Source organism: Balaenoptera borealis (genome assembly GCF_965194805.1).
Source record: "Balaenoptera borealis genome assembly, chromosome: 14".
NCBI lineage: Eukaryota > Metazoa > Chordata > Mammalia > Artiodactyla > Balaenopteridae > Balaenoptera > Balaenoptera borealis.
In genome coordinates this window covers 76,854,064-76,876,770 of record NC_138875.1, presented here as the reverse complement: position 1 = coordinate 76,876,770, position 22,707 = coordinate 76,854,064, and the positions used below count along the sequence as shown (strand labels likewise).

General features: G+C 47.1%; 1 protein-coding gene across 3 annotated transcripts in view; it reads right to left on the bottom strand.

The window, feature by feature from the left end:
- The window catches only part of PLBD2 (phospholipase B domain containing 2), a 28,009-nt gene extending 5,585 nt beyond the window's left edge, over nucleotides 1–22,424 (bottom strand). For all 3 annotated transcript variants that reach the window (XM_082355725.1, XM_082355726.1, XM_082355727.1), the window contains exons 1-6: nucleotides 22,037–22,424; nucleotides 11,273–11,366; nucleotides 8,998–9,156; nucleotides 7,096–7,196; nucleotides 6,662–6,876; nucleotides 1,034–1,131 (exon numbers count right to left, since the gene is read on the bottom strand). In XM_082355725.1, the coding sequence (XP_082211851.1) occupies nucleotides 1,034–1,131; nucleotides 6,662–6,876; nucleotides 7,096–7,196; nucleotides 8,998–9,156; nucleotides 11,273–11,366; nucleotides 22,037–22,326 (957 nt within the window). In that variant the 5' untranslated portion in view covers nucleotides 22,327–22,424. The remainder of the gene's footprint in view (nucleotides 1–1,033; nucleotides 1,132–6,661; nucleotides 6,877–7,095; nucleotides 7,197–8,997; nucleotides 9,157–11,272; nucleotides 11,367–22,036) is intronic.
- Nucleotides 22,425–22,707: the final 283 nt, after the last annotated feature.

The window sequence follows — 22,707 nt, the reverse complement described above, 5'->3', positions numbered from 1 at the left end:
TGTAAAAACTGCAATATCTGCAAAGTTCAATAAAACGAGGTATACTTGTATATTACATTAAAAGTTTACTTATATAATATTTCGATAAATGCATGTCGATATAATTGGTTTCCTTTATAATCCCATATATGTTGGCTTGTGCATTTAAAAGCATTATTCTGAGAAGGGGTTCACGGCCCCAGACTGCCAAAGGAGTCTGTGGCACAAAAACAGTTAAGAACCCAGATGGAGGTAAATTTCCTTCCCGGACACTTTTCGTAACTGGATCAAACTGTTTCAACTGTCCTTCCCCAGGCTTCACTCCTGCTTTCCCCACCCCAGACCGCAGCAAGGGGGTCCCCTCACCCACTGCCTGGCCCCTCTCATGCTTCTTCCCACATTTAAGGGAACTAAATCCCACGCTCCTCTCACAAAGTAATAGAAGAAAAAGAGCCCCTTCCTCTCCCCTCCCCAGGAACTGGCGTCTTCTGCATCTAGGATTTTTTTTTTAAGTGATGTTTTTTCTCCTCTGCAGTGTTACCCTGGCGACTACAGGGCTTGCTGTGTCGTCTAGGGGTGCCAGGAACAGATTTCTAAATGAGTTTGGAGCCCAGCCAGGAAAACCGATAAAAACAACACATTGTAAACAACATTTATTCAGAAAACCCAGCCAGGTTTAGAGGGGGTTTTGTGGAAAGCAAGAGGGAAGGCTGAACGAGAAAGAGCAGAGTCATGGTAGGGAGAAAGATGGCTTGTCCTAAATACATAAACACAAAATGAGGTCACTGGGGCCACGGATATTTCAAAAGGGCCCAAACCAGGGATTCCTGAGGAGCTGCAGGACAATGCAGAGTCCCAGGCCGGCTGCAGGGTCTGGAGGCCCGGGCGTGACCTGGGGAGCGACATTTTACAAGCGCTTCCTGGTGGAGGACGGCCTCGGCCCTGGGTTGGTGGTGATGCGGGAATGGGGGGTGTCTGCGTCCCCCTGCTGTGCCTAAGCTGCTGGGTGTGAAGCTGCCCCCGGGGAGAAAAGTGACACCAGAGGATGACTCACCAGCCCGCTGCCCAGGATGTAGAAGTCATCACAGGAGAAAATGGTACCAGGGTAGGATGAGAAGGTCACCCTGTTGCCGGGAGCCCGGGTAGATTGCTCTGCAGGCGGGAGAGTGAGCCCGGGGGGCGGGGGGGGGGGGCGGGGAGGGGGCCTGGTCAGACAAGCGCATACGGAGAACCCCACTCCCCCCTCCCAGCAAGACTTGGGAGTCTCCAGGTGGAACGGCAGGCTTCAGAGGAAACCCCTACTCCAGTCTTTCTGAGAGTCAGCAAACCAGGCCATTTGTGTAAAAGCTAGTAGCAATATATATATATATATACATATATATATATAATTTTTTTGATTACTGTACCTTTTTTTGGCTTTCCTTTTTTTTTTTTAATTGCAAAAACCTATTGTGAAAAAGATAATTCACAGAGCAAATACCCAGAAGTCTGAGAGCATGGAGTTTGTTTTTCTGGTTTTTTTTGGGGGGGTGGGGGGAGGGTTTATCTCCTGCTTTACTGAGGTATAATTGACAAATAAAAATTGTCTGTGTTTAAGGTGCACACTGTGATGTCTGCATAGACGTAGACACTGTGAAAGGATGGCCACAGTCAAGCTAATTTACACATCCATCACTTCACGTAGTTACCTCTGCTGTGTGTGTGGTGAAAACACTGAAGTTCTACTCTCTTGGCAAGATTCAAGTATACAATACGGCGTTGTTAACTACAGTCACCATGCAGTGCTTTAGACTCCAGAATTCATTTGTCTTCTAACTGGGAGGTGGTACTCTCTGACCAGCATCTCCCCATTTCCCCCTCCCCCCAGCCCCCTGCAACCACCATTCTACTCTCTGCTTATATCAGTTCAACATTTTTTTTTTTTGGCCATACCACGCAGCTTGCGGGATCTTAATTCTCCAACCAGGGATTGAACCCGGGCCCGCAGCAGTGAAAGCCGAGTCCTAACCACTGGACCGCCAGGGAATTCCCTCGAGTTCAACTTTTTTAGATTCCACATGAAAGTGAGATCATACAGTATTTGTCTTTCTATGACTTATTTCACTTAGCATAATGGCCTCCAGGTTCACCCATGTTGTCGCAAATGGCAGGATTTCCTGCTTTTTTCAGTTGAATAATACTCCATTTTGTGTGTGTGTGTGTGTATGTGTGTGTGTGTGTGTGTGTGTGTACGTGTACATTTTCTTTATCCATTTGTCTGGCGATGTACATTTAGGTTGTTTCCATATCTCAGCTATTGTGAATACTGCAATGAACATAGGAGTGCAGACACTTCCTCAAGATTTTATTTCCTGGAAGTGAGATGGATGGATCATATGAGAGCACAGGCTTTGTCGGGAGGAGACCTGGGCAGAATCCCGGTTCAGGCCCTTATCAACTGTTTGATTTATGTCAAGTTACTTAGCCTTTCTGAGCCTCAGTTTCCTTATCTGCAAACTGGGAATAATAATCCTTCATCTCACACAGGGCAGTTGTAAAGATTTAATTTATAAGATCGTGGAGGTAGTTTCTAGCATAACAGTGGGTACCCAGTAGGCCTACAATCAAGGTTACTGCGTAACCAGACCAGCACTTGTCAAGGGATGGACTTTTGGTACAAAGTGTTCTGGGGTAGGGATGAGGGCCCCTAGGGATGAGGGGATGGACCAAAGGAGCTATTTCTATATAACTAATAAATAGATAAAAGTAAAAAGGGCAAAGCCATCAATGAACAGGTAAAACTGGAAGGGAAAACAACCAACACCAATGGTGGTTTTTCAGGGGCTGGTGGCAGGGCGGGTTACAAGTGATTTTTATTCCTTCTTTGTGCTCTATTTTCTAACTTTCTACAGTGAACATGTATGACTTGAGTAATTTGTTTTTTTAATTATTAAAAATAAGTGTAGAATACAAAAAGAAATAACCCAAATATCCATCAATAGATGGATAGATAAACAAACTGTAGTATCTCCATGCGGTGAAATATTAGGCAGTCAGAAAAAGGAATGAAGTGCTGACACCTGCTACGACATGGAGAAGCCTTGAAATTATGACGCTGAGTGAAAGAAGCCAGTCGTAAGAAAACCACCATTGTATGTTTCCATTTTTATGGGATGTCCAGAACAGGTAAATCTACAGAGATAGAAAGTAGATTGGTGGTTGCCAGGGGCTGGGAGGAGGGGGAAAAGGGAGTGATTACTCAGTGGGTACAGGGTTTCCTCTCTTGGTGATGAAAACGTTTTGGAACTAGACTGAGGTGGCAGTTGCACACCACTGTGAATGCACTAAATGCCACTGAATTGTTCACTTTAAAATAGTTAATTTTATGTTATGTGAATTTCACCTCAATTAAATAAATAAATTAATTAAAAAAACTAGAAAAAACGATTTTTTTTTGGCTGCACCGTGAGGCATGCAGGATCTCAGTTCCCTGACCAGGGATCAAACCTGTGCCCCCTGCAGTGGAAGGGCAGAGTCCTAACCACTGGACTGCCAGGGAGTTCCCTTCGAAAATTTTTAAAAGTTAGTGCAGGTTTATATGAAGTTCTAGAACAGGCAAATCTAACCTCATGGGAAAGAAATCAGAAGAGCGGTTGCCTGGGGAGAGGCGGGGAAGCTAACTGCAAAGGTCGCAGGGAACTTTCTAGGGTGACGAAAATGTTCTATATCTTCATGGAATGGTGTTTACATGACTGCAGATGTTTGTCCAAACCCATCAAATTATATGCTCTAAATGTGTATTTAAGCTATCCATCAATAAAGTGAATTTAAAAAAAAAAACAGAACAAACTTCGTCCGGGACATCATTTATCACCCAGCAGAATGGCAAAAAAATTTGAAATGAACCATAATACCCAGTGCTAGCAAGGCTGTGGGGAAAGACAACATATTCACAGAATGGCGGTGGAAGTGTAAATTGGCCCAACCATTTTTTGAGGCAATTTGGCTGTTATCTATCTAGAAACTAAAATTTTAATTATACTCATCTTTTAACCCAGCGTTTCCACCAGGAAACACATCTGGGGGCCCACTTGCTTGCTGTAGTACTGTTTGAAACAGCAAAGACCTGGGAATTCCCTGGCAGTCCAGTGGTTGGGACTCCCTGCTCTCACTGGTGAGGGCCCAGGTTCGGTCCCTGGTCGGGGAACTAAGATCCCACATCCCACAAGCCTCATGGTGTAGCCAAATAAAGAAATAAATATTTTTTAAAAAGAAAGAAGGAAGGGAGGGAGGGAGGAAGGGAGGGAGGAAGGAAGGAAGGAAGGAAGGAAGGAAGGGAGGAAGGGAGGAAGAGCAAAGACCTGGAAATGGCCCATATCCTCAACTGGGGACTAATTAAAATTTAACATCCAGCTGTTAAAAGGTGGACCGAACATGGCAATATCAAAAGCTCTCCAAGGCCGGCTGTGGAACAAGAGGAACAAGTGGCAAACAATCCATGTAGCATGATCTCATTTATGTTTTTTTTAAAAACCCAGAAAGCAAACTTTTTAGGGCTGTGCAACTATTCTGTAGAATACTGTAATGGCGGATACATGTCATTGAGCGTTCATCAAAAATCCATAAAACTCTACAAAGAGTGAACTCAAATGTAAACCATGGACTTCAGTTGACAATAATGTATCAATATTGGTTCATCAATTGTAACAAATGAACCACACTAATGCAAGAGGCTAGTAACAGGGGAAAGTGGGAAGGGGGATATATGGGAACGCTCGGTACTGTCTACTCAATTTATGTCAATGTAAAATTTTTCTAAGAAATAAAGTCTATTAATTTTAAAAAGGTCCATATATACACACTTATAAATGCATCCCCCAAAATCTAGATAGATCCAAACCAAAATGGCATCAGTGCTTTCCTCTTAGGAGAGATCTGGAATTTGGGACGAAGGTATCAAGGGAGATGTATTTCTTCATCTCTATTCCTGGAATCTGTGGCAGTGAGGGTGTATTTACATATAAATAGTATAATAAAAATATTGATAAGTTAAAACAAATGGAAAAGTGAGGTACGTTTTTTAAAAGTCTAAAAAAACATAACCAAGTGTTTGCAGAAATGATCTCTTGTGGGATGTGGGGTGTTCCAGTGACTTTCATTGTGTGTATGTGTGTTTTGCCGCATTTTCCAATTTTCTATAACATACGTGTATGACTTATATAGGTTTTTCAGATATTAAGACGATAGTGGATACACAGCAATGGGAACGACAGATCTGCAGCTACAGAGGACAACGTGGATGAAACTCACAGACGTTACACTGAGTGAAAGAAGCCAGATGCAAACAAGCCCATGCTGCATGATTCTATTCGCAAAACATTCCAAATCCATCAAACCTAATCCAGGCTGTGAGAAGTCACTACGGGCTGGGGACAGTGCCTGGAAAGGGACAGGAAGGAAGCTTCTGGGGGCTGGGAATGTTGTTTCTCTGTCTGGATATTACACACACAGGTGTGTGTTCAACGTGCAAAAATTCCAGCTGGTCACTTATGATGAGCACACTTTTCTGTACAAATGTCAATTTAGAAGTTTAAATTTAAATTAATGGGCATTAGGTTGTTTCCAAACCACTAATGCAGCTGACATCCACGTACACAATCCCCTTGCAGAAATAGAAATGTTTCTCCAGGGACAGATATGAGCCAGAGAGTTGCTGGATCACAGGCAAGACAGATTTTAAATTTTGTTAGACGCCAGCTGGGCTCCTCTTCAAAGTGGCCGTGCCAGCTCCCACTCCCGTTAGCAGTGAATGAGGGTATACATTTCCCCACCCTCTCGCCACCTCCTGGCAACATTAATTTTTTTAAGTTTGGCCAAGAAGGAGGCACGGCAAACATCTGGCAGTGGCTACCTCTAGACTAACACTGGGGCCAGGAATGACGGGCACACTATCCGGCACTTGGGCCTTAGTGGCAAGGTTTTCACATTTGACAGGAAGAACGTATTCATCCATTCCTGTGTAGCTGTTTGCAAAAATGGCTGTAACTCTCCCCATGCTTGTATCCACGTCATCTGCAATGTGACTCTGCAGTTCCTTACATCACATGGTCGGGTCTATTTCCCCACTTCTTGAATCTGCATGGGTCACTTGACTTACTTTGAGCAACAGAATGCTGTGCCAGTTTCAATCAGCCCTCGAGAGGCCTTCCACACTTCCCTGCCCAGATGTCACATGAACAAACCTGAGCTAGCCTGTGGGAGGATGAAAGACCATGTAGCCCAGCTGTCACATCATCCTAGCTGACAGCCAACCCCCAGACGTGCAGACGAGGCCATTCTAGGTCAGCCAGCTCACCCCAGCTGACTACAGAAGCATCAGTGAGCCCGGCCACGATCAGCAGGCTTGTCCCAGAATAACAAAACCACCCAGCAGACCCATGCACACGTGAGCAAAAATATATGGCTATGTTTTAAACCTTTGCTGTTTTAAATTTGGGGTGATTTGTTATGCAGCAGTAGCTTACTGATACGCCTTGTGAGATAAAAATTAAAAGGAAATAAACATGTTAAAAATAACATGAACTCTTAGAGTGGCCTTATGGTGACCCCAGTGTATACGGGGCTGAGGCCCACACCTCCCAGTACTATGCCCACTGTGTACCCACATACATGCTCACACACAGACCCACCCACATCTACCCACCTTGGGGCCCTTCTCTGAACTGGAACCAGTACTTTTTCATGATGCGCAGCATGTACTGGTAGGAGTGCCAGGTGTTGTGGGCGACCAGGAGGTCACTCTGGCCAGGCAGCAGCTTGATGAGGGCGGAGCAGGAGCCAGAGCCCATAGCATGCTTGGTCTTGGTCTTATTCAGGGCCAGCTCTAAGTCTTCGAGGTCCCCAGAGATCTGCAACAGGCTGAGGAGGGTCAGAGTGCCGGAGGGTTACCATGCCTGCTGGGAGTGCCATTACATACCCATTTCACAGAAGAGGAAGCTGAGGCACTGGGAGGTTGGGCGACCGGTCCGAGGCCATGTAGCCAGGAAGTGGCAGGGCTGGTATTGGAACCCAGGTCTGTCTGACTATAACGTGTGTGGCACTTTCCCCTGCCCTGTCCACTCTGGGGGTGGCACTTACAGGAACCCCAAGGGTTTGATGGTGAACTTCCCAGTTGGAAAGATCACACTGCCTTCATAGCTGTCCTCTAGGCCTTTCAGCTGCAGGAGGGTCAGCCGCACCTAGGGGGAGGGGGAGGGGGCAGGGGGCAGAGGGAGTGTGAGGCCTCTCCCCCAGGCTCATGCCTTCTGCAATGGGAGGGGCTCCAGCAAGGGAGGCTCAGGTGCACCCTCCAGGCTCCAGCCAGCCCTGACCCCCCCCTTAACCACCACCCACCCCTCCATGCCAAGCACCCTCCTGCCATCATTTAACTATATGTCTCCATCCTGTGGCAACCCCAAATCACCCCACTTAAGAACCCAACTCAAACCCACCTCCTCCAGGAAGCCTCCCAGCCTGCCTTGGCCCACTGTTGACTGCTCCCTGTTCTGAGTTTTACTGGCTGTGCTGCTGGCTCAGCGCACTTGTCTCGTGGCTGACTTCTCCCCACTGTCACTGTCATTGTTCTGTAACCATGGAGTATATCACTGTGTCCCCCACCGGGCCTTGGCCTGTGCTGGGCATACACCAGGTACTTAGCAAGCATCCATAAGATGGATGAACAAAAGGACAGATGGATGGATGGATGGATGGATGGATGGATGGTGGCTACCGAGTTAAACGAGAGAAGGACAGAGAGAAAGGCAATCATCTAGATGGACAGGAGAGTGAAGAGAAGGACAGATGTTCAGGCAGGTACTGAAGCAGATGGATGGGACCAGAGGGATTCACTCCTTCATCTGTAAATACTCAACAAACCTTCACTTATAAAGCACCTACTATGTGCCAGCCCCTGTGCTAGGTACTGGGGATACCACAGTGGACAAGGCAGATGTGGTCCTTGCCTTGTCCTCATGGGGCCCAAGTCCAGTTGAAGACAGAACCTGAATGCCTCACAAGAGTGCCACGAAGAAGTGCAGGGAGGGGACGTGGAGGTGAGGAGTGGTGGGGGTGAGCCGGGCAGAGGGGGGGAAGGAAAAGTGTTCCAGGCAGAAGGAACAGCACATTTTAAAGCCCTGAGTGAAGAGGTGACATCTTGTTCAAGGAACTGGGAGGAGGCCAGGGAGGCTGGAGCACAGATCAAGAAGGTCAGTAGATGAGGCTGGGGAGGGAGAGGGTGCAGGGGGAGTGTTGAGGCCACATTAAGGAGTGTGGGCATCACCCTGGAGAACTGGGCAGCCCCTGGTGAGATGTACGAGCAGCAGAGACAGAGCAGAGGGGATGGACCAACAGATGGACAGACTGAGAGGTGCCCAGGCTCTGGCCAGAAGGAAGAGGAGGAATGAAGCAGGGAACGTGGTCCGTCAGAAAGATGGCTAGGCAGGTAGATGGGAGGGTAGATGGACAGACAGGTAGATGATGAACAGAGAGAGAGACAGGCAACCAAATGGGGTATATCAACAAGGCGGGTGGATAGAATATCTGACAACTAGGCTAAGATGGGCAGGTTGGTGACAGATGAATAAATGGGAAGAAGAGAGTGAAAGATGGATAGACTTGTGGGTGGACGAATGTGCTGAAAAGCTAGATGGATGGATGGATGGATGAATAGATGGATGGATGAACGGGTAGATGGATGGAGGGGTGGGTGGGTGGATGGATAGATGGCTGTATGGGAGGGAGAAAGGGAAGGATGGACATGGAGGGAGGGAGGGAGGGAAGACTGGAAGGATCTGTGGATGGATGAGTAGATGGATGGGAGGATGGGTAGGTAGATGGGTGGATGGATGAGGGAGGGAGGGAGGAAGGGAGAAACGGCTGGCTAGGAGGAGCAGGGGACAGATAGGTTGGCCAGCTGGAACAGTAGCAGCCGCAGTGGTAGCAGGTCCCCAAAGCAGACCCAGCCTGCTGCCCCAGCCCTCTGAGCATGGGGGCCACGCCCACCTGGTGCCAGTAAGCAGAGCCATTGTTCAACTCCATCTCCTTCTGCATCCACTCCAGGTTGGCCTCCAGGAATTTCTTGAGCCTCTCGCAGTAACTGACTTCGTACTCGAAGGGGCCGCAGTAATTCACCACCGTGTTCATCCAGTGCATATAGATGAGCTGTGGGGTGGGCGAGGACAGGGGCGGGGCAGCGGGGCTGCGCTCTTCCCTGAGGACCCCACTGGCCCCCACTCGGGCTCAGAGTCCTCACCCCTATCCAGGTCTCCAAAGAGTCGAGGAGCTCTGGTGAGGACACCTCTGCACCTTTGCTCACGCTGGCTTCTCTCACCCAGCCAGCTCTCACCCCCACCAGGGCCCAATGCCTCTGGATGCCTCCCTCCTCTGAAAGCCTTCAGCACTCACAGTCTGCCCTAGATTACGCCTCCTCTGTTACTGGGGACCCCCCCCCATCTATACATGTATTCAGTCACTCAACTACCTTTTTTTTTTTTTTTGAGCACCTACTATGTCCTGTCCTGAGCACTGAGGACACCGCAGTGAACCCGGCAAGAGAATCCTGTGCCAGTTCCACCAGCCCTCAAGAGGCCTTCCCCACCTCCCCGCCCCGACATCACATGAACAAGCTGGGCCAGCCTGCTGGGGGGTGAAAGACCATATGAGCCCATCGTCCCCGTCACCCCAACAGACGGAGAGCCTCCCTCGGGGGCTGGTGTGCAAGCTCAGAGAGGTAACGTGGGCAAAGCCCCTGGCACGTGTGTCTGGGGTTCCTCACGTGAGAACCACTTCGGGCCTTGCCTCAGTGTTCCTGGCTCAGGCTACGGGGCCCTTGAGAGATGGAATCTTGTCTCAGATACCACCAAGCACCCAAAACAGCGTGGCCTGACCCAGTGTCTGACACCTCCCCAGACATCGAGGTCCCAGGAGGGCATCTCAAACTGCAGCTGGGTGTCAGAATGAGGAGAGGGAGTTTATTAAACGCTGTCACACTGTACACCGTCTCCTGTGACGTGCTCTGTCCCTCTCACCACCATGCATCTCACACCCATCCACTCTGCTCATTCATTTTCACTGCTCTATGATCCTGCACTGTGTGACAGTACTGCAATCCGGTTACCCGTGCACCCACCGGTGGCGTTTGAGCGTGTTTGCCTCGGGGCTGCTTTGAACCCCTTGGGTCACCTCTAAGGTACACACCGAAGGAGTGGGGCCCCTGGGTCCTAAGGCATGTGTGTATTCAACTCTACACGTTAATGCCAAATTACATTCCAACGTGGGTGTCACACCTTCACACACAGTGTGGGAGCATGGCCAGCCCACCACGGCCTCACCCACTCCCGATGAGGTCTGCCTTCTGAAATCTGTGATTATCACTTTTAAAAAGCCCAAAAGCAGGTAAAGCAAAATAATATGTTGTTTAAGGTTTCATCACATGTAGTAAAACTAGTTTAACCAAAGGAAGGGAGTGGAAATAACTCAAATGTCCACCCACTGATGAAAGGATAAATAAAATAGTCTATCCCTACAATGCAATATTATTCGGCCATAAAAAGGAATAAAGTACTAACATACACTAGAATGTGGAGGAACCCTGGAGACAAGTTAAAGAAGCCAGCCACAAAAGACCACATATTGGATGATTCCTTTCATAGGAACTGTTCAGAATAAGCAAATCCGTAGAGACAGAAAGTAGATTAGCGATTGCCAGGGGCTGGGTGGAGTGGGGAAAAAGGGAGGTGACTGCTAACAGGTATGGGGTTTCTTTCTGGGCTGATGAGAAGGTTCTGGAATTAGACAGTGGTGGTGGTCGTGCAACCTTGTGAATATACTAAAAACCACTGAACTGTACATTATAAAATGGTGAATTTTATGGCATGTGAATTCTATCTCAATATAAATGAATGAATGAATGAATGAATGAATGAAAGGGAATGACAGCCACCACATGTAGTGTGGTGGGTGTCTCTGGGGTAGGAGACGCAGGGGAACGGAGTTGAGAGGGGGCTTCAGTGGTTTCAGTAACAGTCCAGGGTTTAGTTTGGGTGTTCATTTTATTACTAAGCTTCGTAACTTGGAATGTGTTGTGTATTTTTTACATGCATCAAATAGCACCCAGTGTAAATTTTTAACAAATACATGTGAGCCTTTTCTCCCCAACTAGATGGAAGGCTGGGGGTGGGAGAGCCCCCTCTACACATACCTCAGAACCCTCCAAAGCTCCCTGGGGAACACACTTGATGGGCGGGGGGAACCCCGGGGTCCCGCATCTGGCCCTTACCTCCTCGGACACGGCGGCCTCCACCACGCCCGCTGCGTAGGCCTGCAGGCTATCATTGTAGTGGTTGTTCGTGTGCAGCTCCAGAAAGGCCCACCTGCAGGGGGAGGAGAGGGGACACTTGGTCAGCGAGAGGGCAAGCGTGAAACGGGCCCTCAGCTCGGCGTGCACCTGTCTGCAGTTTTAAACCATAGAAAACAACGCAGTGATGAACTGCCATTCACGTGAATGTCTGTCAGTCTGTCTCTGTGCACGTGTCAGGCTAAATCCCTAAAACAGGAACTGCTAGGTCAAAGGGCACATGTATTTTTAATTTTAATAGATACTGACAAACAGCCTCCCCCAGGGCTGTACTAACCTTCATTCTCCACCCCTCCCCCACGATAATACCAGCTAATATCTACTGAGGGTTTCTTCTGAGCCAGGCACTGTTCTAGTCACTTCCATATCTATTAACTCATGTACTAGTCCTCATGACAATCCCACAGTCCGGCAAGGCAGGCACCGTTCTTGTCTCCATCGTACAGGAGGGGAGGAAGTTCAAGCACAGAGTTATGTACCTGCTGTGGTAGATGGCATCGCAGCCTCTTCCCCCCATGTCCCTGCCTTTTGCTGTGTGGCTTTACATCCCTCCCACCACTGGCCAAATGTCCTTCCCTGTCCCCTTGATTTGGGCTCAGTCATGTCATATGACTTGCTCTGGCCGATGGAATGCGGTGGAAGTGACTTGTGTCAGTTATGAGATTAGCCTTCAAAGGGCCTCCCGTGTTTCCACTTGTGTCCCTGCTATGGCCATGAGAGAAACATGCCCGGCCAGCTCGCTGGTCCCAAGAATATGAGAGACACATGTTGCTGACCAGGTCTGCAGAACTATAGCATGAAGCAGAGCTGCCCCAACTGCTCCAAGGATCCACGGGCATAAACGGTTGTCATTTCAAGCCACTGAGTTTGGGGGCAGTTTGTTACTACACAACACTGTTGCCCAATACTAGCTGATACACATACCAAAGGTCACAGAGCTAAGGAAGGGCAAAGCTAGGATTCAATTCCAGGCAGGCTGGCTCTCAGGAAGCAGATTCTGATCAGGAGGTCTGGGGTAAAGCCCAAGACTCTGTATTTCTAACGAGCTCCCAGGTGATGCCTGGGGTATATACTGCATTTCTACAACGTACAAACTCCTGTCTGTGCACTTCCCTGCTTAAAATCAATCTTTTTCATCCTTACTAAGGTGACAGTTGAAAAATTCAATCATGTAATTATAATCCTTTAATGAGTTAAGTTACATACATTTTCTTATTTCTTATTGGTCATTTATAGTTCTTTGGTTCATGTCCTTTACTCATTTTTCTCTACCGTGGTTTTTTTCATCTTATTATTATTATTATTTTTCGGCTGCACCGTGGCTTGCGGGATCTCAGTTCCCCAACCAGGGATTGAACCTTGGCCACGGCTGTGAAAGCACCAAATCCTAACCACTAGACCACCAGGGAATTCCCATCACCTTTTCTTATTGATTGGTGAAATTCTCTATATACATATTAGCCCTTGGCTTGTCACTAATATTGAAAATGCCTGTATTTTAATTGATTTTTGCTTTTGTTTTTGCCATATGGTAGTTTTCAGTTTTGTCCTATCAGTCCTTCCTTTATGGTTCTGGATTTCATCCTTGCTCCAAGGACACAAAGAATATTCACCCAGGTGACTTCTGTAACTAAGGAAAACACTTGTGAAGGCAATTTCTATTACGAAAATGAGGGCAACAGAAGACACTAATGAGACCTTGAAGAGGCTACACAACACGGAGAGCCAGGCTCAGCCAGGACTGTCTCACAGGAATTTGGCTAAAAAGTCACCAAAGAGCTCCAGGACAGGCACAGCTCTGCCCTAGAGAAGACACAGGAGAGGAAATGACTATCAAAATACTCACACCCAATAGTTTTGGCAATCAAGCTTCTTTGAGCACCCACTGGGTGCCAGACACCGAGGGTATACAAGAATGAATATATGTAACTGCTATGTAACTGCTATGACGAGAAAAGGAATAAAGTACCCTGCTGCTACGGAGTAAAATCTAGGAAGGCTTCACAGAAGAGGTGACAGCTGCTCCGGGTTTTGAAGTTTAAGTAGGAGCTTGCAGGGAGAAGGGGGGTGGGGGGGAGGAGAGGGAAAGTAAAAGAAGGAAGCCTGAGCTCTGAGAGTTCCAAAGAACTTGGAACTACAAATTCCAAAGAATTTGAGCTACAAGATAAAATGGAGCTGTGGGGACTGGTAATGAGGCCCTGCTATGGTGGATAACAATAGCCCCCAGTGCTAAGCACATCACATGTCTACTTTTCTCTCTAAATTCTCCCAAAGACCCTATGACATGAGTTTGATTCTCCCAATTTACAGTTGTGGGACCTGAGGCTCAGAGAGGTGAAGTCACTTGCCCAACAGAGCTGAGACTAACATCACAGAGCATGATGTGCCCTGAGCCTCTACCTTAACTGAGTTTTGTGGGGGATTGTTTTGTCCTTGAAGGTGAAAGAGTTAGCTCTTATCAAACAAATCTAAGAGCCATGAACTTCCGGCTAATGACTCACATATAATCACAGATATGGACAGAAAAACAGAAGAGACTAGAATAAAGGTCTTAAATTTCAAGGAGAGTGGAGGACAAAGAGAGTCTGGGATTGTGGGTCCCTCAGGCATCGTCTGAATCCCCAGGTCTCTCTCTTATCAACTGCGTACCTCTGGGCAAATTGCTTAACCTCTCTGGGCCTCAGTTTCCTCACCTGTAAAATGGGCAAAGCGATTCCCACTTCAGAGGGTTGCCATGGCAGGTGCCAGAAGAGAACTCACGTTTTATACTCACTAAATATGTGTCTCATCATGAACCTGAGAGGGGAGGTTTGGAGCAATCCAGTAGACTTGGTGATGGGAAGAAATTTAAAACAGGGTACAGAATGTAGTTCCCCTCGTGATAAAAAAAAAAAAAAAAGCGGGGGAATCAAGGGAGAACATACACAACTTACATAAAACCAAAAAGGTTGTTCAGATGCCAAGTCCTGGTTATAACTGAGAGGCCAGTGGCCTTCTTCCAGACAGCGCCTGCTTGAAAGCTCTCCTTCTGCAGGGAGCAGGCTCAGTCAAGGCCACAGTGCTGAGGCCCTGAAGACAGGCCGCAGCCAGGAACTCACCCCGTGACCAGTGCTCACACAGCCCCCACGGATACGTATCAGCGTCCTTGTTCACAGCAGCATTTTTTTTTTTTAACATCTTTATTAGAGTATAATTGCTTTACAATGGTGTGTTAGTTTCTGCTTTACAACAAAGTGAATCAGTTATACATATAAATATGTCCCCATATCTCTTCCCTCTTGCATCTCCCGCCCTCCCACCCTCCCTATCCCACCCCTCTAGGTGGTCACAAAGCACCGAGCTGATCTCCCTGTGCTATGCGGCTGCTTCCCACTAGCTATCTATGTTACGTTTGGTAGTGTATATATGTGCATGCCACTCTCTCACTTCGTCCCAGTTTACCCTTCCCCCTCCCCGTATCCTCAAGTCCATTCTCTAGTAGGTCTGCATCTTTATTCCCATCTTGCCCCTAGGTTCTTCATGACCATTTTTTTTTTTTTTTAGATTCCATATATATGTGTTAGCATACGGTTATTTGTTTTTCTCTTTCTGACTTACTTCACTCTGTATGACAGTCTCTAGGTCCATCCACCTCACTACAAATAACTCAGTTTCGTTTCTTTTTATGGCTGAGTAATATTCCATTGTATATATGTGCCACATCTTCTTTATCCATTCATCTGTTGATGGCCACTTTGGTTGATTCCATGTCCTGGCTATTGTAAATAGAGCTCACAGCAGCATTTTTGACTAGAGCTGAGGGAAACAGGACCCTCCCAAAACATCCAGGGTTAGGGGCCTGTTACAATAATCTATCCATATATGCGGTGGGCTTCTAGAACCATGTGGCAGACCGCCAGGTGCTGATGAGATGTCAGACACAAAGTTTTTAAAAAAAAAATAAGATTAGAGAAGGACAAACGGTGGACTCAGGATAACCCCATGTACAAAAACATTACACACACACACATACCAGTACGTATACACATGTATATATGTATGTATGTTTAGGCCTGTTTATGCATAGAAAATTCTAGAAGAAAGAACTAACAGTGGTCATATACAAAAAGAAAGAGTGGGGAGCGCAGTTTACCTTCCACATTCCACCTCACCTTTCTAAACTGCTAGAATTTTTTTTACCATGGAAAGTTAAGTACTTGTGTAACAGTTACAAAGATTTAAAAGAGAGCAGTGTGACTCTTTCAAGCTGGACAGAAAGGAAAAGGATGAGTGGAGAGTGACAATTCCCCCCCGAACCCCGCCCCCCAGCCAGGCCACAGTACCGTAAATATGGAATTAGTCACTGCCCTTGTCGGAGAGAGTGCCTTCTGCATTCCTCTCTGATCCGCCTTATTCCAAAGGGCAGCTGGGGTGATTCGGTTTGGATGGGGTTTGTGCACTTTGCTTGAGTTCTCAGAAAACCTGGCTACGTAGGTGTCTGCCTATCTTTCCAGAATACCTTGGAAAGAGAGAGATTCCCATTCATGAGGGAATTTCAGTGCTAGAGCCCCTCTGGCTGATCTCTGAGGATCCCTCTGCTGCATCGGGCCCTAAGCCCTAATCAAATGATTTTCTTCGGGGTGAGGCAGCTGCCGACAGCCACCTGTAGGAAGTGTCCGGGCAGAGATCTGAACCTCGATCTCTCTGATGTTAAACCTGAAACCCTGCGTCATACCACACCTCCACTCTCTCCCAGCCTCAGCTTCCCCATCTGTAAAACGGGAAGGCTTGGACATCAGCAAATGGCTTCTGGAATCCCTCACTGCTGTGCTGGCTGACAACTTTGGGAGACTCTACCCCAGTCCCTGGCCAAAACAAAACAAAACAACAAACCACTGGAAAGAATGTGTTTCTAAAGCAAAATGTCCCTATTAGACTGTTCTTGATTCAGAGATCATGTCCTTCCTGCTTGTTTGGTTCTAAAATAGCGGATCTTTTATTAGATGAAATGGGCAGAGATCAATAAATATTGTACTGGTTTGTCTTTAATGCACTACTTCCTTGGCAAAAATAAAAAGTCGGCTGCACTGAATCTATTTCCCCAGTCTTTTTTTTTTTTTTTGGAAAGTGTATGGGCCACACTGTGGTTTTATGTCAGGGGCAGCTAATACCTCTGAGATGACTCCAGGATCTAATGAAGAGGCCACATTTGGGAAAAGCCAGACCATTCTTGTGAGATGAGCAGTGGGTCACAAATCTCCCCTCACCTTCATTGTCCCTTCAGTGTACAGTGTGCCCTGGACACCCACTACTATGTGGGATGTACCACCTCATCTGCGGCTATCACTCCTCTTCCATTCTTGATGGTGTAAGTTTATCTTTTGTGACTTTTCAAAGAAACAGTTGGATAACTAATAAGAACCTGCTCTATAGCACAGGGAACTCTACTCAGTACTCTGTAATGGCCTATGTGGGAGAAGAATCTAAAAAAAAAAAAATGTAGATATATGTATAACTGATTCACTTTGCTGTACACCTGAAACTAATACAACATGGTAAATCAACTATACTCCAATAAAAATTTTTTTAAAAAATAAAAGAGAGAAGAGAAGAGCTAACACCCATCCTTCTCAAACTCTTCCAAAAATTGCAGAGGAAGGAACACTCCCAAACTCATTCCATGAGGCCACCATCACCTTGATTCCAAAACCAGACAAAGATACTACAAAAAAAGAAAATTACAGACCAATATCACTGACAAATATAGATGTAAAAATCCCCAACAAAATACTAGCAAACAGAATCCAACAACACATTAAAAGGATCATACACCACGATCAAGTGGGATTTATCCCAGGGATGCAAGGATTCTTCAATATACGCAAATCAATCAATGTGATACACCATATTAACAAACTGAAGGAGAAAAACCATATGATCATCTCAACAGATGCAGAGAAAGCTTTTGATAAAATTCAACACCCATTTACGATAAAAACTCTCCAGAAAGTGGGCATAGAGGGAACCTACCTCAACATAATAAAGGTCATATACGACAAACCCACAGCAAACATCATTCTCAATGGTGAAAAATTGAAAGCATTTCCTCTAAGATCAGGAACAAGACAAGGATGTCCACTCTCACCACTATTATTCAACATAGTTTTGGAAGTCCTAGCCATGGCAATCAGAGAAGAAAAAGAAATAAAAGGAATATAAATTGGAAAAGAAGAAGTAGAACTGTCACTGTTTGCAGATGACACAATACTATACATAGAGAATCCTAAAGATGCCACCAGAAAACTACTAGAGCTAATCAATGAATTTGGTAAAGTTGCAGGATACAAAATTAATGCACAGAAATCTCCTGCATTCCCATATACTAATGATGAAAAATCTGAAAGAGAAATTAAGGAAACACTCCCATTTACCATTGCAACAAAAAGAATAAAATACCTAGGAATAAACCTACCTAGGGAGACAAAAGACCTGTATGCAGAAAACTATAAGACACTGATGAAAGAAATTAAAGATGATACCAACAGATAGAGAGATATACCATGTTCTTGGATTGGAAGAATCAACATTATGAAAATGACTATACTACCCAAAGCAATCTACAGATTCAATGCAATCCCTATCAAATTACCAATGGCATTTTTTACAGAACTAGAACAAAAAATCCTGAAATTTGTATGGAGACACAAAAGACCCCGAATAGCCAAAGCAGTCTTGAGGGAAAAAAGTGGACCTGGAGGAATCAGACCCCCTGACTTCAGACTATACTACAAAGCTACAGTCATCAAGACAATATGGTACTGGCACAAAAACAGAAATATAGATCAATGGAACAAGATAGAAAGCCCAGAGATAAACCCACACACCTATGGTCAACTAGTCTATGACAAAGGAGGCAAGGATATACAATGGAGAAAAGACAGTCTCTTTAATAAGTGGTGCTGGGAAAACTGGACAGCTACATGTAGAAGAATGAAATTAGAACACTCCTTAACACCATACACAAAAATAAACTCAAAATGGATTAGAGACCTAAATGTAAGACCGGACACTATAAAACTCTTAGAGGAAAACATAGGAAGAACACTCTTTGACATAAATCACAGCAAGATCTTTTTTGATCCACCTCCTAGAGTAATGGAAATAAAAACAAAAATAAACAAATGGGACCTAATGAAACTTCAAAGCTTTTGCACAGCAAAGGAAACCATAAACAAGACGAAAAGACAACCCTCAGAATGGGAGAAAATATTTGCAAACGAATCAATGGACAAATGATTAATATCCAAAATATATAAACAGCTCATGCAGCTCAGTATTAAAAAAACAAACAACCCAATCCAAAAATGGGCAGAAGACCTAAATAGACATTTCTCCAAAGAAGACATACAGATGGCCAAGAAGCACATGAAAAGCTGCTCAACATCACTAATGATTAGAGAAATGCAAATCAAAACTACAATGAGGTATCACCTCACACCAGTTAGAATGGGCATCATCAGAAAATCTACAAACAACAAATGCTGGAGAGGGTGTGGAGAAAAGGGAACCCTCTTGCACTGTTGGTGGGAATGTCAATTGATACAGCCACTATGGAGAACAGTATGGAGGTTCCTTAAAAAACTAAAAATAGAACTACCATATGACCCAGCAATCCCACTACTGGGCATATACCCAGAGAAAACCATAGTTCAAAAAGACACATGCACGCCAATGTTCATTGCAGCACTATTTACAATAGCCAGGTCATGGAAGCAACCTAAATGCCCACCGACAGATGAATGGATAAAGAAGATGTGGTACATATATACAATGGAATATTACTCAGCCATAAAAAGAAATGAAATTGGGTCATTTGTAGAGACGTGGATGGATCTAGAGACTGTCATACAGAGTGAAGTAAGTCAGAAAGAGAAAAACAAATATCGTATATTAACGCATACACGTGGAATCTAGAAAAATGGTACCTATGAACCGGTTTGCAGGGCAGAAATAGAGACACAGATGTAAAGAACAAACATATGGACGCCAAGGGGGGAGCGCAGCGGGGGTTGGGGGTGGTGCTGTGATGAATTGGGAGATTGGGATTGACATGTATACACTGACGTGTATAAAATGGATGACTAATAAGAACCTGCTGTATAAAAAAATAAATAAAATAAAATACAAAAAAAATAGATAAAGGAAAAAAGAAAAGAAAAAGAAACAGTTGGGTGGTATTTATCCATTTTACTGGGCTGGGTTTCTGCCTGTTGGGTGGTAGATTTGGGATGTTTCCCAGTTTCCTAATAGGTTAGTTCCCTCTTATTGGTATTCACTTCCTCTCCCAACTCGAAGGCTATTTAGGTCAATCAGCAGGTTGGGGGGCATCAGGTCAGAAAAGGAGGAAAAGGTAAGGTTGGAGGGTTCGGCCTCCCCAGGACCAAGACCAGAGACAGGCTGGCGCAGGCGCTGCCTCTGGGTGCATCTCTGATCCCCTAGCATTAAATCTAAATGTTTCAGGCTCCATGGGGAGTGTCAGTCCAGAGTCAGATACAGCACAAGTAAGCGGAAAGATTATGGGGGAAGGAGACGTGCAAGTTATCCTGACAATCCCAGGATCTGGTGAAATCTGGGAGCCAGAAAGGAAGAAGGATCCCAATTCTAGGTGAACAGAAGAGTCAAACCATGATTTCCACCCTCCAAAAAATAAGACAGTCACCTGCAAATCAGCGGTTTTACTGCTCGGGGGCCAGGACACCCCAGATGTCTTTCTTACATCTCACTCTTGAGTTCTCAGGAGGGTGTCTTTGAGGGCCTCCGTTTCCCTGCTTATAAAATGGGGGCTTCCCATACAGTTTTCCCTACATCATAGTCCCAAGTGCTGTCAAACCCACAGGGAAAGGGGCAGACTGGACAGAAAAGATGCTGGAACAGTGAAGTGAGAGCAAGAAGTGTGGAAGAGACCAGGGCTCACTTCTCAGTTTCCCCACCTGCTAAATGGGGGCAGAAGACACGCGCTCCTTTCTCTTTCATTCACTCCTTCCTTTAGTAAATAAACAGAGGTGCTTTCTGTGATTCCCCAAATTTCCCTTCAAGGCCCACCTTCAGGGAAGGAAACAGGTTCAGAGAGATGAAGTGATTTGCCCAAGGTCACACAGCGCCAGAGCTGAGCCTGGAAGAACTTTCCATCCAGCACAAGCAGGGGAGCCCTCTCCCCACTTCTCTGTTTTCCATAATTGACAGCAACACAGCCTAGCGGGGAACTGCTGGGGCCAAAGCCCCCTCCCCATGCTGAGCCTTACCTCTGTGCCCCGTCCCTGGCATCCAGAGATTGTCATCTCTCTTAGCTCTGCTAAGCGGGGGCCCAAAACATATGAGTCAGCAGAGACTGGGTCACCAGATTCCAGAGTCAAGTCGCCACAGAGTTCTGATTCCCTCTACAGATGCCAGCCCACTCTGTGGCTTCCTCTCCCTGGGAGCCTTCCCAGATTAGCCGCACCCAGCTCCTGGGTCTGCAGCAAATCCTCTCCCCACAATCTCTGGTCTGTCTATCTAATACACTCCCAAGTGCCACAAAGCACCAGAATGGGGGTGTCCACAGTGTCCTATGTCTCCCCAACACCTGCAGAAATGAATGCAAGCCAGCAAAATGGATGGGGGCAGCAGTGGGAGAAGCCGTGCCTGCTGGAGGGGGTAACGTATTCTAAGCACTGGGATGACCCCAGGATGGGACAGTGCAGGTGGGGGGGGGGAGTGGGGGACACAGGGTTCCCCAAGATTCCCCAACACAGCGTGGCTCCAGGGTCTGGGCCTTGCTGACAAGGCTTTGAGGCAGATGTTCCCCACGCCCAGGATTTTCCCTCCTGGCACTGTCTCCCTGACTGAATGGGGACCCCCTCAGCTCTGTGTCCCCATAGCCAAGAGCACCAGGTGAGTGAATGAATGAATGGGCACCAGCCCTGGTACAAGGCCTGAGAGGGACACCACCCGACTTCCCAGCCAGAGCACATCATCAAAATCCAAGCCACAGATGGGGAAATGAGAGCCCAGACAGGCAGAGGAGTTAGGTAAGAGCCATACAACAGAATGACAGCCTGGGTCCCAGTGATAAGGATAGTGACGGTGACTGCCAAAGATGGAGTGCTTGGCCCCATACTAAGTATCTGGCCAAGTGACTTCCCCCTGGACCAGGAGAGAGGAGGGAAGCAAGGAGCAGAGGCCAAGCAATGATACACTCTGGGTCTTTGTGAATTTAGGGACCCTCTGTTTTCAGACTGGCCTGGAATCCAAGCTCAGTCCTGCTGCTCTGGTTCTGGAAAGAAGGCAGTGGGGCTGGCACCCACGGGGTAAGCTAAAACCAAAGAAGTGAGAATTTCTCCTGGAGAGCCATTACCACCCCTCTGGTCATGGAGGTGAGATGAGGGTTGAGGGGGAGACTGCCGGCCTACGTGGGAATAAGAGTTACTGTATCACTAGGGAAACAGAGGTACTGTCATCCCTGGCTGAAGGCAAAGGACTGGTCCCCATGAGCTGAGGGATGCGGCATCAGCCCCACCCAACTACGGTGCAGCAGCCTCAGAGGTGGGACACTGACCCCCAGGGAGACAAGGATGGGACTCTGTCACCGGCAAGAGGCCGGTCCTAGGGGCAGGCGAGGTCCGGCGCCCACGCAACTCCCTCCCCCGGCTGGTCCGCGCCAACCCTTACCCGGTCTCGCGGATGGCGTTGGTAAGGTTGGCCCAGGCCACGGCGTCAGGGTGGCGGCCATCCACCAGGCGCAGCTGGCCCGTCTCAGGGTCCAGGAGCACCGAACGGCAGCGGGAGGCGGGTGGGACCGGCCTTCCCGGTCCCCGGTGACCCCTCGGGGTCGGTATTGCGCCGGTCAGGCCGCTCAGGAACAGCCCGACCAGCAGGGCCAGCACCAGGGCCAGCGCCAGCGCCCGCGTCAGCGCCCGGGCCAGGCGGCCGCCCGGGGCTCCATACATCGGGTCCACCATGACGGTGCGGAGCGGGGCGCCGCAGCCCGGCTCACGTGACTGCACTCCGCTGCGGAGGGCCGGGCCGGGGCTGGAAAGAAAAGGCCGTAGGCGGTGGAGGGGCGGGGCTTGGGCCGAGCCCTTCCGGGTGGGCGGGGCCTGGGGCGGGACGTAAGGCACCGGGCCATCTTAAAGGGGCCCGGCGCCCTCGTCAGCCTGCTCAAACCTTGCAATGACACACTTCCTCTCAGCTTTTTATTTTTCAAAAGTTTGAACCTCAAGAAAAGTTGCAAGAATAGTAAAGTATAATAAATGTCCATATGCCTGTCATCAATTGCTAATATTTTGTCACATTTTATTAACTGTCTCTTCATACTTATACGTAATTTTGCTCAACCATTT